The sequence below is a fragment of the Arvicola amphibius genome, chromosome 1 (genome assembly GCF_903992535.2).
Source record: "Arvicola amphibius chromosome 1, mArvAmp1.2, whole genome shotgun sequence".
In the NCBI taxonomy this organism is placed as follows: domain Eukaryota; kingdom Metazoa; phylum Chordata; class Mammalia; order Rodentia; family Cricetidae; genus Arvicola; species Arvicola amphibius.
In genome coordinates, this window is record NC_052047.1 from 56,815,082 (window position 1) to 56,831,707 (window position 16,626).

The following is a 16,626-nucleotide window of genomic DNA, read 5'->3' on the forward strand; positions in this document are numbered from 1 at the left end:
TTTATGAATGTTTAATGAGGCAGTGTCACTACCAGCTGGTTGGATCGCCAAGGGCATTCAAATTTGTTAATATTATCTTTAATTTGCTTAAATATTTGTCATCATTACTTTCAAGGGGTTCATGTCTGGGGTTATTTTATATCATTCATTTTGTTGTGATTTCAGTTGGTTGATGGTTTGTCTTAGTTTGATAAATTCTGCCAGAGCTGTCTGTAAAAGGATTCTTCTGAATCCTTTTGTCACTTGTTCCACCTTCCAGCACCCCCAGATTAACTCAAAATGTAAGCCACTGTGGTATTTATGTTGCAACAGTCAGGTCTGCAGTCCGGATCACAGTTCATCATCTTCTGATAAAGAATCTAGGTAATCTGTGTCAACGTAGAGGAGAAATCCAGAGAATAAGCTGTCTGCCCAGCCTGGGTCTGAGAAGAGGCCATTCTGGTCATTGAAGAAGATCTCCAGCCAGACTTCATCTTCCGGCTGCAGGTAGATGACTGTGGACCCTGAAGCCACATCATGGTTCCCTGTGTTGGCATCAAAGGTCCTTATTCGGTACTGCCCATTGTGTACCAGCCCAATTGCTAGATGCTTATTGGCCAACGTGATATCATAAGAAAAGTAATAGATCCCTGGGAAAGCACAAATGAACTTCCCTGTGGCAGGGTTGTAGTGTTCCCCCTCATTGAAGAGGACCTTGTTAAATATGATGGGGAGCCTTTCTTCTGGGTAGCTGGTTGTGATGCCAACTGAAAAGGCAGATTTAAGCACAATGCTTCCACATCTGCACACTCCAGGCAGCCCTGGGTCCCCTTGATCTCCTCGGTCTCCCTTTGGCCCAGGAGGCCCTGCTGGGCCGACTTCTCCTTTCTCACCCTCTGGTCCCATGGGTCCTTTCTTCCCAGTCTCTCCTTGATCTCCTTTTTCACCAGCAAGGCCCAGGGGTCCAGTTTTACCTTTTAGACCTTTAAAAACAGTTAATAGATAAATCAATAGTTCTTCTAGAGAGTCACAAACAACATGCCTACACATCCTAATCATATCTTTTCAGCTTCCTGCTAATTAAAAGGCCTTTGGAAATCACTGATACACTAAAAATGAAAATAGAAAAACTTCACATAGATTTTTCTCCAGTATTTGAGATGTCATCTAGACCCTGATTAATTAAACTCATAAGCTATTATTTTGAAGACAAATCACCTGGTGCTTATTAGTCATAGCCAGGCACCTGTCACTATGAAAAGACTTCAGGAAGCTTGCTGGTGTTTTTCCCAGAGCGAGTCCTCAGAGGAGACAGAACCAGAGCAGAAGATGGTTCTTTCAACTTAGTCTTTGTCTTATTCTATCCCTGTTAGTATTAATAATAAAATAATTAATCAAAAATCAAATTTGCTATTTATCATCTATTTAAATGTTTCATTTTCATGCATTACCTTATTTAAGTCTCACAACAACTTTGAAAACCAAGAATTATTAGCTTCCTTGCAGATGAAGAAACTGAATCGGGAGAACAGAGCTACTGTGTGATGGAGCTGTGATCTGCACAGCTGCCTGTCCAGCTCTGGAGCCGGAGCACCCATCCTTTAGGGAAATGAGTTGTGTGGATCCTGTGAACTGTCAGTGAGCCTGGAACGTTGGGGCATCATGTGCTGCTATAACTAAAAAATGCTGACTGCTTTCACCACTCTACGGTCCTGCTTTTCAGGAGGAAACTGAGTCCCGAGGAGGCCAAGGGACTTGATGATGTATCAGGATTAGGAGGACCCAAAGCTTTCCCAGCCTCATGGTGTCTTTCTCCCCTCTGTCTAAGCATCTCTTAGCTTGCGGCTGGCTCTGCCACTTAAAGTATCACTTTCGCCCTGTCTCCTAACCTCTTCGGGTCCCCTTACATATAGAAAAAACAATGGATGTGAAAGAATTCCAACCAAGTCTAAGCCACTGTATAGGATTATTTTCTGCATGCCCAAAGCTTTATATCCGCAAATATAAAGATATAAACCTGCAGATATAAAGAGGCTAACTAGAGGCTAACTACAGGGACAAAATGATCTTGATTAAAAGCCATCAGCAAAATTGACCTTTTTCTTTTATAAAGCAGTAATAATTAATAAAATAAAAGGTTTTAATTCTGCGATCAAATTTATATCATAAATCGTACTTAGATAATAGTATTTCTACCAAAGTATCCAAACTGTTGGTCTCCAGTTGTATTTTTTTTGTCATTCAGGAAAATGTATTGTTAATGCATGCTTTCACTTGTAACCATAACTTTTTCTCGGGGACTCTTATTCAGCTACAGCATTTATCTTGCTGGTACGTTGATATCAATTATTGGAGTGCTGTACATACTTCAGGTTAAATGTGATAACTTGATTATTTTTCCCTGTTAATTGACAAAATTAACAAAGACATATCTTGGTAATGTAAAGTTTAGGAGAATTAAAGCTTTACCCTTAAAATGTCAAGCACAATGCTTTAATCCTCATGAAACGGCTGTTTAACAATTCATGATGCATGGAGGTTATTGTCAACAAATGTCCCCGCTGTTGGTGAGACAAAATCAGCATCTTTATCCACTACAGTTGTGACCCCTTAATGCAGATGTTCCTGTTGAGTTAAAACTCTACTGGACTAAGCAGAACACACCTAACAGGAGTTTCTGAGCTCCTACACTGCTTGATTCTCTGGGGGGTAGATTGAACATAAACTTTCTTTTGTTGTTCTTGAGTCAAAGACTACAAAGTCTGAAATTTGTATTTGGGCTTCAACAGTAGCTTAACTTATTCTTCATAATTAATCTTCAATACAATAATAAAATCATTTGTGTGTCAGTAAAAATTTTAACCATAGGATTTCGTTACAAACTCAAATCATGCTGCTTATAAGATTTCAGGTTAGTTCCTCCCTTTCTGGCTTCAAGGGCTCCATTTGTAATACAGAGATGTTAGATGTAAGTCTACTCCAACTCAGTAGGCAGCACAGTCAACAGTGACTCAGCATGTCTGAGATAGAACCCGCTTCAGCTGTGGACTGGGTAGTGAATCTGATGAAGGGGTAAGGTCCTCCTGGCTTAGAGCCTGTTGTGGGATTCTCCTCTGTCTGCTGTGAACACCAATGGTCAAGAAAGAAGCTATCTTGGCCTTTGATAAGGCAAAAGAGTAGAGCTAGGCGAGGAAAACTAAACTGAATGCTGGGAAGAAGAAGGCAGAGTTAGGAGAAGCCATGGAGCTGCCACCAGAGACAGACGTGCTGAAGCTTTGCTGGTAAGCCACTGCCACGTGGTGATGCACAGATTAATAGAAATGGGTTAAATTAATATATAAGAGCTAGCCAATAATAAGCTAGAACTAATAGGCCAATCAGTGATTTAATTAATATAGTTTCTGTGTGATTATTTCAGTAGTCTGGGTGGCTGGGAAATGAACAAGTGGCCTTCCTACTACAAAAACCCACTTCAGCTGTGGACTGGGCAGTGAATCTGAAGAAGGAGTGAGATCCTCCTGACTTAGGCTTCCCATTTGCATTCACTGAAATATAAATTATAAATATGAGGAATTCTTTACAACCTCAGTGCTTAAATTTTCTATTGTAATACATATTTAATATCCCAAATTGCTAGATATTCCTAGTCATGAATAATAATAATAATAATAATAATAATAATAATAATAATATAGGACCTCTTCCTTTTTATATGGAGAATTTTCCCATCTACTAGGAGACTATACTCTCAGGAGAATAAATCATTATGCATTAAGGATTAAACTCTGTGTACATATTGAATCTTGACCATATAGTTTCTTCTTAGTTCTCCCTCAAAGAGAAAATTTAGATTTTCTCTTTAGAATTATTTTATCCTTCCTTTCATTCATGCATCTTCTGTCTAGTCATACCTCTGTCCTTCTTTCCCTCCCTCCCTCCCTTCCTCCCTCCCTCCCTCCCTCCCTTCCTTCCTTCTGTATGTGATAGTGGCTCAATGTGATTGGCTTTTGCATACTAAAATCTTTATAATAAACTGGAATGAAAAGAGCTTCTTGAGGGCTTGACAGATGGCTCCACTGTTAAAGATTAGACTCACAACCAAAAAATATAACAACACTTTGTGGAATAGTTCTAGAAATATTTGAATGAGAATGCATTTGGATTTAATTGAATGTGATTAATATATTATGATGATTGCTAGAGACCAGTGAGATATGTTTTAGCAGAGAATTTATAATTTGGTGTAATAATCTCTTCATTTCTAGTTTAGGATAACAGAGTTGGAAGAAGAATACAATTAGTTTTGCTTGGACTTGGTGAGGTGAAGGCAATATGGCATCCAAGAAGGGTGCAGGAACGAAGAGACCTGGTGCTGCCACTGGAGAGGAAGCACTGGGCAGCACTTCCCAGGCTTTGACCCATTTGCCAGCCACTTTGCAAATGTGGTTTCTGAGTAATGTGTGCATCCTTTCACAACGACAGTCAGGTCTATCTTCTCTGAGCCATGTTTAGACTTAGGTGTGTCTGTTGGATTTACATAATCTTCAGTTGGAAAAGTCTCTTTGTTTTTGAATCTCGATAGTTTCATTTGTAGCATTATTTTATTGTATGTTACGGTTACTGCAGATTAGAATGGTGAATGTTAACATAAACAAGTTCTCAACACATGGTCAGTATCTGGAGCTACTGCAAATCTGTACTCAGATGATCCTTTCTCTTCACTCCCTGACCAATGCGGGTGTTCCCAGTGACTAGAACAGGTTCTCAAGCAGCTGTCCCTGGGGCCAGCTTGCAATGTCTAGAGCAGTGGTTCTCTGTAGTGAGATTTTGTTTCTGATCTAACAAGTAAAGCTTGCCTGAAGATCAGAGGGCAGAATTAAGCCACTAGAGGCCAGGGAGTGGTGACACACACCTTTAATACCAGAACTGGGGAGAGAGAGGCAGAGGAATCTCTGTTAGTTCAAGCCCACCCTGGGCTACATGAGATTGAATCTGTCTAATAGAGAAACAGCTCACACAAAGGTGATTCCAGCACTTGGGATCACACACCTTTAATCTCAGCACTAGGGAGGTGGACACAGGAGTGATATGACTGTGCGGGGAAAGGAATATAAGGCGGGAGGAGACAGGAGCTCGGTGCAGTGTGAGGTTTTGGTGGAGATGCAGTCTGAGGATGCAGTCTGAGGATGCAGTCTGAGGATGCAGTCTGAGGATGCAGTCTGACGAGGCAGTCTGAGGATGCAGTCTGAGGTAGCTGTCTGGAGATGCAACCTAAGGATGCAGGCTGAGGAAGCAATCTGAGGAAAGCATCGTACTTTGGTCTGAGCATTGGTAGAGGTAAGAACTCTCTAGTGGCTGGCTGCTCTGCTTCTCTGATCTTCAGCATTCACCCCTATACCTCACTCTGAGTTTTTATTATTAAGGACAATTAGAGTTGGTGCTATGGTTCTCAACCTTCCTAGCGCTGCAACCCTTTTTAATACAGTTCCTCACATTGTGGTGACCCTCAGCCATAAAATTATTTTTGTTGCTATTCTGTAATTGAAAATTTTGCCACTGTTATGAATCATAATGCAAATATCTGATATGCATGATATCTGATATTAGACCCCCGTGAATGGGTCGTTTGATTCCCAAGGCGGCTGCAATGCACAGGATGAGAACCCATGGTCTAGAGCCATTTGTGATTGCTGCAGCTGGGAAAGATGTGCCACCGATATCCGGGGACACGCTGCCACACACCATACCTAACACTTCACCCTACCATAACAACTATGCAGCACTTGATGGTATTAGTGTGGAGGCTGAAAACTAGTCTCCACAAATGAAAGCTGACAGCTAGAGGTACACAAAAATGTTTCTGAGCAAACGGTGCATAGATACATAGAGGGATGAATAGACTGATGTATATAGGGCTATCCCTAACCTCACAGAGCTAAAACTGTAGCATTTAAGGACATTAAATCCTATCTGAAATAGCAGTGGAACTACCTTATGGTTATATTCATCATTTTTGTTTACCCTGTGGCTTTGAGTGGCCACAGACTTATCTTTGACCTGTGGATCACAATTTAATAATTAACAATATGTGACATTTACAAGTACTTAGCACAAGCAGTTGTTCTATAGGACATTCTGTATATATGACTACCCTTAAACTTCACAATGGCTCTTACTATTGCCAACTTTCAAACGAGGATCAAAGATGCTACTTGCTTGAGGATGCTAAGGAAAGTAACTGAAAGAGTCAAGATTTGAGTCTGTTTTTCTGATGCCAGCGCTTGTGTGATAAACCACTACTTTCTTCCTTCCAGACACAGCAAGCTTAAAGGGTTGATCATAAAGAACAATAATCTGGGTGCCATAGAATTTGTAAGAATATTTGCAGTCGTGGCTCAGGGGTAATTTGTATTCACATGAGCTACCTTATAGACAGTCACATTTGAATAACTACGTTTAAACTCCAAATTCAAAGTTTATCTGACATTGAATCTTTCCATAAGGTTCTTTATTATTGAACAATGCTCACACATCTGACAGCTCTCGGTTTGCCCCATGTGTTCTGCATGGACCATTTGGAAGTGACACTTAGCCAATAATCTGGATATATACTGTGGCACTATCTCTCGGAACCCCAGTAAATCAGGTGTGGTGATCGGGTAGAGGCATGTTTCCTAGATCTATGTAATTTTTCCCTTCTTGTCTTTTGTCTCACTTGTACACTAAGGAACGCATTTTCAAAGATGGATTTCAAATTCCTTCCTCTTGTGGAGTTAACACAGCCTCTGGAGAATTTCAGTTTGGTTTCCTCTGAAGGACTGTGGGGTCTGGCAAGCGTCCCAGGCTGGCTTATCTCTAAGATGGGAAGCCTGGAAACGGTGGAGGACTAGAGGACAAGTGTGCTATCGCGGAGAGCTGTGCAGCAGGACAGGTGGAGAGCGCCGCGTGAGGAAAGCTGGCTATGTGACACCGCTGTCCTAGCTGTCTGCATGCAAGAACAGAGAAGAGCTTGAGGAATACTAGTTTAGAACATTAGCTCTGAGCAGGGTGGGAAACTGAGTTTCCGAATCCCAATTCTTTCCCTGCTCTGGCCCATCTGTTTGGCTATGCAAACTTCCATGCATCCAGCTGTTGTCCGGCCATCCGGCGTCAGTTGTTGGGAGTCCATCTCCAGCAGTCATGCACAGTGCATGCCCATCTGGGTCCCTCTCCTGCAGTGCCTTTAACCAGGCTCAGGTTTCTTACCTTCCCAGTGTTACAGCGTCCACCCAAGAGCTAAGGCTGGAAAGAGCTAAAGCAGCATTTGAAGCACGGTCAGGGAAAAGGACATTGTTAAGATCACTGAAGGTGAAGCAGAGGATTGATTGATTGAAGGAGCAGTGACCACAGCGAAGAAGCAACAAAGAGAGGAGTTTGAGGAGGGTGGAGGGGGTGTTTGCTGAACCTCATGGTTCCTTACCTGCCGTGCCCTTTTCTCCTTTCTCTCCTTTCCTGCCATCTCGACCATCCCTTCCAGGAAGGCCGATGCGACCATGGGGCCCAGGGGAGCCATTTGCTCCAGGAGGGCCTGGGGGACCCGGTAAGCCAGGAATGCTGCAGATGTACCTTGGAGAGTAGCTCTCTCCCTTGGCCTGACTGCCCCGAGGTTGTCCACTTGCACAGATGGCAAGACTTGTCACGTAGAGCAGGACAATCATTTTGGGCTCTGGAAGAGAAGGACAGACATCACTGCACTCTCCAGGGAGGGGCCTTGGCACAACGGAGTTGGTGTGAACTGAAGACTGGGCATGTGCACCAGCTGCCCCCAAATCTGATTTTCCTCGCGTCTAGAATCCCGCTTTTCCTCTCAAGATTTAAAGATCTGTCAAACTGTCATTGACACAGAATCCGCAGTGCCTAATACAGGGACTGATAGAGATGAAGGATGAAAACATTCTAAAGGCCCCTCTTTGCTGCATTTACTCTGCAAGAATGCATGGACTTAGCGCAAAGACCTTTCCTTTTTGTGCTATGAAAGGAAAATGACACACTCAAAATGACTCAGATAAACGCCGGCACTGCTGCCACTACTCAGAGATAACTAATTGTCCTTTATTGTTTAGTATATACACATCTCCAGTCTTCCTGTGTGCGTCCGTGCTGTGGAGAAAAGCGGCCTTGTGCCAGTCCTGTGATTTAGGACTTTGTTTTCACTTAACATTGATGTAAGCTCTTAGAGGACCAGTTATCTGTAGCATTAAATATTTTCTTTCCCTCTCCTCTCTTGCATGTATAGACATGGCTTGCAGAGCTGTGCCAACATACACGTGCTGGGTATAATCCTCCTTATCTTTGCATGCATCCGCCAGGGTCTTAGGATTCATGGGAGAAAAGAAACATTTTCGGAAAAACCACGTTTTCACTTGTTAATCATGTGTAATGCCAATTAGTGGTAATTACAGCACTATGCAGGTCCTGGGGGGAGTCTGACACGTTAATTTAAAATCCTCACTATATAATGCCTCTGTGTCCCATAAGCTGTTAGCACTAGGGGTCAATTAAAGAGCTGAGTGAACCTAAACCGTGCATAGTGCCACGTGCACCATGTAAAGCAGATCCAGGTCTCTTTGAGTCTAACCCAAGAGGACTTGGCGTCTTGCTCCACAGAGCCTGGATGCAGAGAGTAACGAAGGATTTATTAGTATGACATTCTGGTGTGCAGGCTAAACACATGGTGTGGGGGGGACATAAGCTGGGGAGACCTGATTTTTCAGACTGTGCCATCCTTAGGGATGAGCAGTTTCTTCAAGAGAGAATGCACGCACTTGTTTCTATGGGTTGTGATCATAAATAGTCTTTGGATGACTGGGCCTGGGTTTCATACAGAATCTTCATAGTGCTTGATCTGGATAATTCTCTCTGAAGGAGGATAATAATAAAATATGGGGAAAGTGATCAGATGTTATTTTTGACTGCCACCCCAAGAAATTTAAAAGGCACACTACTTTTATGGTGCCCATGGGGAGAATACAACCTCTTGGAATTATACCCAAAATTTTTGCTCCACCGCAGGATTAATAACCTAAGAAATATGCATGAGATTTTGGAATAATCTCAAGTCTTGGAGATCTTATCATAAAAAATGTTTAAGCAGTGTTTTCAGTGTTACTAGACCCTCCTATCAAAGGCTGAAAATGCATTTGCCATGTTCTATGGACTGGCCCTGCCATACACTATTATATCAGTCTGCGTTCTGCTACATAATGAAATACCTGAGGCAAGAGCTTCACAAGGGAGAGGTTTATTTAGTTAGCAGTCTGGAGGCTGAAACTCCAAAGACCGAAAATGCCAAGTGGCATAGGCTCTCTCAAAGGTCAATGTGACTGCATCTTACCGTGGCATATAGTATTAAGGTAGGAGGGATAGGGGGACAGGAAGCCAGAACAATGGAGAACACCTATTTGGTAACTTTTCTCTGGGCTCCACCCCTTAGAGCTCCCATTGCCTCTCAAAACCACCACAGTGGGATCAAGCCTCTAACATGGGAACCACTGTGTTAAGTCACACCCCAAACAGGGCAAGTACCAACCTCAAACCACTAATCCTAGTGTTCAAATGGGATTAAGTTACTTTCTGACATTCCCTAGAGTTCTGATAGCAATATGAGCCCTTTGAGGGGGATTTCATGAAAAGGGACTGGAAAGATGCTAAGAGCCAGGGGACCTGGAGGACTGCTGCAAAGAAGTTTCAGCTGGATGTGGCAGGGATGCTCCTTCCATAAACTCCCAACATCTATAGCTGCCTGCCAAGACCTCCACAACAACACACCAACCAACATTTCAGTGTGGGTGGGACAAGGCTCACAGTATCCCCTGCCCCCATCAGTGGAGAAGCTATGACTGCTGAGGGAGAAAATCAGTTTTCTGTAGATACAGGCCCTATGTTGTCTAAGCTCTGATGTTCATATGTGTATATATATATATATATATATGTATATATATAATTTTTCTATCTCTATATAATATAATTATCTCTGTATGGGAGAGAGAGAAAGAGAGAGAGAAAGAGGACATGAATTGGAAATAAGATGTGGGGGATCATGACAGGATTTGAAATGGCTATGATCAAAATGTATTGTACTTGTGCAAAATTTTCTTTTAGAAAAAGAAGATATGAACTATTTTGACAAAAACAGATAAAAACTAATAGAAGGGACATCTTATGCACAATCTTTGCTATCGTAAAAACTAAATGCATTGGTTAAAGTATCAGTTCCTCTTTGTAGAACACACTTAAGGATGAGGCTCAGGGGAAGGATGCTCAGGAGGAGGATGCTCAGGAGGAGGATGCTCAGGAGGAGGATGCTCAGGAGGAGGAGGCTCAGGAGGAGGAGGCTCAGGAGGAGGATGCTCAGGAGGAGGAGGCTCAGGAGGAGGAGGCTCAGGAGGAGGAGGCTCAGGAGGAGGAGGCTCAGGAGGAGAATGCTCAGGAGGAGGATGCTCAGGAGGAGGCGGCTCAGGAGGAAGATGCTCAGGAGTAGGATGCTCAGGAGGAGGAGGCTCAGGAGGAGGAGGCTCAGGAGGAGGAGGCTCAGGAGGAGGAGGCTCAGGAGGAGGCTCAGGAGTAGGAGGCTCAGGAGGAGGAGGCTCAGGAGGAGGAGGCTCAGGAGGAGAAGACTCAGGAGGAGGAGGCTCAGGAGGAGGAGGCTCAGGAGGAGGCTCAGGAGTAGGAGGCTCAGGAGGAGGAGGCTCAGGAGGAGGAGGCTCAGGAGGAGAAGACTCAGGAGGAGGAGGCTCAGAAGGAGGAGGCTCGGGAGGAGGTTTTAAACATACATACAGAACACTGAAGACTGAGGTCAAGAGGTATTTCTGAGAAAAACTTGAGAATATTGGGAGAAAAAGAGCTTTGGGAAGTCTGGGCACCAGTGATGGTGTGAAAGTCCTCATGGGAATATTATGGGAAAAGAATGAACTGGGGTCTGTTTAGTGGTAGACAAAGGTAGCAGGTCATTTGGAATGTGCTTGGAAGTTTGACATGGGTGCTATACACAAAACCCAGATCTTCCGAAAGAGCAGCAAGTACTCTTAAGCACTGACTGAGTCATCTCTCCAGCTCCTGTTTTTACATACATTTAAAAATTTGTATTAATAAAACCTTTTCTAAAGTCTAATTTATTATGCTTAGAAGGTTTTCCACACTTCAAGATACTAAATATAATTTTATATTTATTTCAATTCTCACATTTTATTTTATCACATATAAAGAATTGCTCCACCAGACTTTTCCTGATTAAAGACGTCGAGGCAGCAATACAACTGCATATTTCCATCATCATTTCCCGAACAACCCATTTTCATCTACTGCCCAAAGTTTAATGCATCACACGGAATTTGGTTGTTTTGACTGAGAATAAACCACATGAGTCAAAACTTTACATTCTAATGATTTTGGGCAGCTTGGAAAGACATAATTTGCACAGCATAAAACTAATCAAAGTATACGGCTCAGCACACACTATAAGCCAACCTTAGGATATGTTTAAAATCCTCAGGAGAAAACATCTCCATTAGCAGTCCCCTCTCTTGCAATATGCTTTCAAGCATTGGCTTGAATTATGTAAATTTATGTAGAATATGTACTGGCATGTATTTTATTTCCACTTTTATGCTTCTTTGGACTTAGAAAATCAACGCTCTGAATATAATGCTAATCTCAGACAGGCCCTGAATGCTAAACGTAAACGGCTTTCTACCCTAACTTTTTCTTTAGGGATAGCAAAGTGACAGGTCTTTTTAGATCTTAAAACATACATTTAAAAACATATGTATATTCCAGACTTTTCATGTAAATATGTATTCTGAATCTTTAAGGGAGGATGTAGCATGCTTTTTTTTTTTTTTGTCATAGAATCCTTTCTTGCCAAACTAGCCATAAGAAACACTTGGGGAGGCATTGATTAAGTCAACGTAAAGACTGGGCCTCTAGAAAATGTATATGTGGCTTGAGATTTCTTAGTAAATAGCATGCTTTTTGTTCTAAGACTAGAAGATGTTATCCGTGAGAGCACAAATGCTGGGGAACACTCCAAAGACTCACATCTGGTGAAGGAGTGAAGTAGGCCCCCATTCTGGGAATGTACCACCAAGAATTAAACACAGGGACTCAAACTGATATCTGCATCCTCATGTTCACGGCAACAGCACTCATAGCTGCTGAAAAGAGCAACCTGAGTGCTCACTTGCAGATAAATAAACCGTGACACATGGATGCAACAGCTTTAAAAATTACAAGACATTTTGATGAATGCCACAACATGGATGGGCTTTCAAGGCTTTATGCTCACAAAACTCTCAAGTCGGAAAAACAGCAGGTCCTATAATACTCCTTTCATTCAACTTGCCTAGACAAGTCACAGTCACACAGAGACAAAACTTTTAAGATTCACAAAATGGCACAGCTAGGATTTGAACTGACATCTTGTCACAAGCACCGAATGTTCGTCTATTACCTCATGACAGAAGACTGGATTTGATTAATTCAAGTTCAAAATACGCTTTGCCTGGAAATCATTAGGAAGAGGAGAGGTTATTGAGGAGGGCCAAAATGAGACCTCTCCTTGGCTTCTGAGGTAGGCATTGCTCAATATCAGAATCTGTTCTTCTAGCTTCACTAGGAGGGACTATTAGCTAGGGACAGGATGAAGACCTGGACTTTCTAAACCCCAGTTCCTTCTCTGATGAGCTCCTTAGCTCCATGCAGCTCCCATTTTCCTGTGTGGAACTGATTTTCTGATTTAAATGAAGTCCCTTCTCCTGGACCTCCGCAGGTCCCTTCAGGGCCACACAACTGGTTTTTATAGTATTTGCTTGCTCATTTCCATATCAAAACGTCAACTTCCTATTGCTGACATATATGACAGGCTGAGCTACAGCAGAAGCTCAATGATTTGAATGAGAGCATACATGTTTATTAGGATTTTATACAACAGCTCATGATTTATAGTCTGGGCTGCTTTGTGTGAGTTGCTGTGATGGAAGAACAGTGAAAAAAGAAGCTTGGATATTTGCAAAATTCTTATAGTCTATAGACTAACCCCTAGTCCATATCACCCACTGAAGGACCCCTTTGTGATGGGCAGCCAAGGGCCAGAGACCATTGTCCAAGGCCAAGAGCCAGTGTTAGTTAGATTCAGAGCTAGGTCTTTACTTCCTGGATTCTTCCTAAAGAGCTACCTGCTTACTGAGCTAAAGACTCCATCAAAACGGAGATGGACCATGATCTCTACTACATTTGCCAAAGTTCTGAAAAAGAAAATAAACACCGTACCGTGCTCTGGGAGGGTGGGTTGCTGCAGGATCCCCAATGTACAAAAGTCAGGATCTTTCCTAAGAGCTCAGTGAGAAACTTGCTTTGGTACCAGACAGAATAGCAGGTCCAAGTTCTCAAAGATTTCCAAATAGTTGCGCTAAAAATAATCTTCTTGCTTAGTCCCAAAGAGCCAGAGGCCCTGGAAGTCATTCATCCAGCGAGGCTCAACTCAGGGATCAGTTAAAATTATGGTTTTGTTTGGGACCAGCTGTAAGTGCCGGCTTTTCTTGACTGGTTCGTTTGGAAGCTTACCATCTCTCTTGCTGTGGCCTCTTTTAAAGATTTGCTTATTTAATATTTTTCCTCTTTTCACTGATTTTCCAATAGGATGGTTCCGGGAAAAAAAACCTCACTGACTGGAAATTGGTTATTAGCTTAGAGAAAAAATTCATTTACTATGTGGGGGTTTCTAGGTGGGGACCAAGAAGCATCATCCCTACTCTTGGCAAACATGGCAGGAAGCAGGCCTTTCATTCTCTGTACTGCAAATGAGAGGGCTATGAGCACCGTATTGATGCTTTCTTTGTTCTTAGCTGAATAGACGAATGATTGCATGTGTCGGGAGATGGATATACAGGCTCCACTGTTGCTTAACAACACTTCCTCACAAGTCCAAAGGTATGGTGTATCTCTAAAACCCAAGCAGTTCACTGTTACAGCAATCAACATCCTTGTTGCCATCTGACATGTCTTTCTTATATCTCCTTGGCAACAGCAATCTGTAATATATGATGTCGCTCATGGAAATCAGGTGATTGAAAAAGAAACTCGTTTTATCCTCCTAATTCTTCTCAACAGTAAGAATTCTAATTGAAAGAGGTTTTCGTTTTTGTTTTCCGTTTTGTTTCCCTAGAGTCTTGGAATTGAACACCAATCGCAGATTTGACCAAAACCAGGAGTGGATCTTCATTCTGATGAGATTTACATTACTTCTAAGAACCCATCCTCCAGGCTGGAGGGCAGATCCTTTAAATTTGTTGACTTTCAGAACCTGAACACCATCATGGCATGTAAACCAAGTCTTAAACATCAGTCAGCTAATTTATTTTCTAAATCAGTGTCGACTCCTACAAAGAATCTCTAGGTTTACTTCTCAGCCTCAAATAAAATGCTTGTTCTTAATTATTTCTAGGTTTCCTTACAATTCTTGACACGCACTAATAAAGTTCATCAAGTTTCAGCCATGGAAAGCTTAATTTTAGGTGGTGCAGCTAATTAATTAATTAATTAATGTTTTTTTTTATGACGACTTCTTTGATGGTTTTTTCCTCATTGTCTTTAATAGAATAATCTCTGAGGTAACACACAGTAATTGTGTGCATTAAATGATGTTCAATGTGGTATTTCCACACATGTCATCATTCTCTGATCAAAACCAGTTGTTGCTTTTCCATCTTCCTGATACTACAGACCTCAGCCTGTATTAACTGCTACTCTATACTGTGTTTACTGTCATGTAGCCCTGGTTGTCCTGAAACTCACTCTGTAGACCAGCCTGGCTTTGAACTCACAAATATTGGCCTGTCTGTCTTCCAAGTGCTGGGATTAAAGGCATGCACCAACATACCCTGTCTAGTGTTTACCATATTTTATATGCAAATATTTCTCATATATTTAAAGGATCATAGTATTTTATGCCATTTAATATTTGATTTTTGCCCTTTCTAAAATCACTTTTCATTTCAGATAATTTAACACAATCTATGTCTTCCTTGAACTTTTCTCTACAGAGAAAATGAGCCTTTGGAATGCCCTCTTAGCATGCTCAGAGCTCAGATGTAGACAATGCTTTTAGTTCTATTTCATGCAGTTATTTTCACACTTATTTCAGAAGCACTGGTAAAAAGTTATGGGAAGAAAACAGGCTGAAGGGAGCCTTGGCTTAGATTAACACCTCAGATTCCATTTTTATTGGCTACTTGCCTCAAGGTCAACGTCTTACTGTGTGTGGTTTTTTTTTCCCCCTAAGCATATAATTTTCTCTCTCAGCTCATACTATTTACTTTCTTAAAGTTTTGGTTTACTTTTCAACTTAATTCAGTTCAACCCATTCAAATCCATCCAGTGTTCAGAGAACACTCAAAAGCAATTCTGATAACCCAAGCTCTCAAAAAAGAGAAAACTGAAGTCCATAACTGTAGCTGCTACAATTTCCTCCGGTCGCCAATATGAAGCTACAGCATGACATCACAAAATACAGAATTGGTAAGCTGCATGCAGGAGTGGCCTTCAATGGTGGATCTGAGGTGGTTCATTACACCACTGGACACACACACACGTGCACACAAATGGGCACACACATACACACACACACACACACACACACACACACACGTTATTTTGCTAGTAACAGAATTGCTTTTAAAAGGTGGTTCCAGATGATAGTTATTGAGCAGCTGACAAACATTAGGTCCTTCAGTCCTCACTATATTCTCTTGTTCTCCTTTAAGTACCACAGGGAGCCTGATCCGAAGTTAACATGTCTCAACACGATACCTATTTTCTTCCTAGGATGCGGCTAACTCTATAAGACCAAGTTTCTGCGCCCAACATTTTTAACAGAGCTGTGGGCCTTACAAATTTGTTCTTCTCCTCCTCTCCGCAGGCACACTGAGCCTGAAATCAAATCTTGTTATTCAAGCCTTAGAGTTTTGCTTATGATATTCCTTGCGGCTTCAGGTCCGAATGACCCAAATCCTCTCCGGCACCTTTCTCCATCTCTTTATCTTCATCTTCCTCATCACCGTTTCCACCAGAATCTCTCCATGATACTTTCAAGCATTTGAGACTCTCTCTTGAAGTTTCCTAACATGTTATTCAGACGTTTCTCCAAATCCTAGTTCTGTGGTTCTAAACCAGACCTACTAAGCTAAGCTAGCATAACAATGGATAAGGATAAGATATTTTCTTCAAAGGTCTCTGGATGATTCTGATGGGTAGGCTGGCTTTGGGAACTTTCAGCTGTCACTCAGCTTACTCTTTTATTCACGGCTTTGTCTTATCCTCGTACTGTCTGGTAGTCAGGGGCTGAACTCTTGGCTGTCAGCAAACCTAGAAAATGCTTATAGAGTCAAAAATTGAATGGAGAAGACAGCCATCCAAGAGTCCTAGAACTGTGCTTGATAGGATGTTAAGGATGCCCATCATCCTGGAATTCCAGTTGAGGACCCAAAACAGAAAAAAATGGACCATTAATGTCTAAGTACCTTCTGAAAGCTGACTGAAAATCAGAAGTTTCTGCCACCCACTCTCATCTATTTTCAATGTACGATTAACATGAAGCCAAAGGAAATCACTGGA

The 16,626-nt window shown here is 41.9% G+C and overlaps 1 protein-coding gene across 1 annotated transcript; it reads right to left on the reverse strand.

Annotated features, from left to right (window-relative positions):
• Positions 1 to 330: 330 nt before the first annotated feature.
• On the reverse strand, positions 331 to 7,685 carry C1qtnf7 (C1q and TNF related 7). Its single transcript, XM_038312224.1, has 2 exons — positions 7,439 to 7,685; positions 331 to 962 (listed from the first exon to the last, which is right to left on the reverse strand). Exons 1-2 carry the CDS (start codon positions 7,674 to 7,676, stop codon positions 331 to 333), a joined length of 870 nt encoding a protein of 289 aa, XP_038168152.1. The 5' UTR covers positions 7,677 to 7,685.
• Positions 7,686 to 16,626: the final 8,941 nt, after the last annotated feature.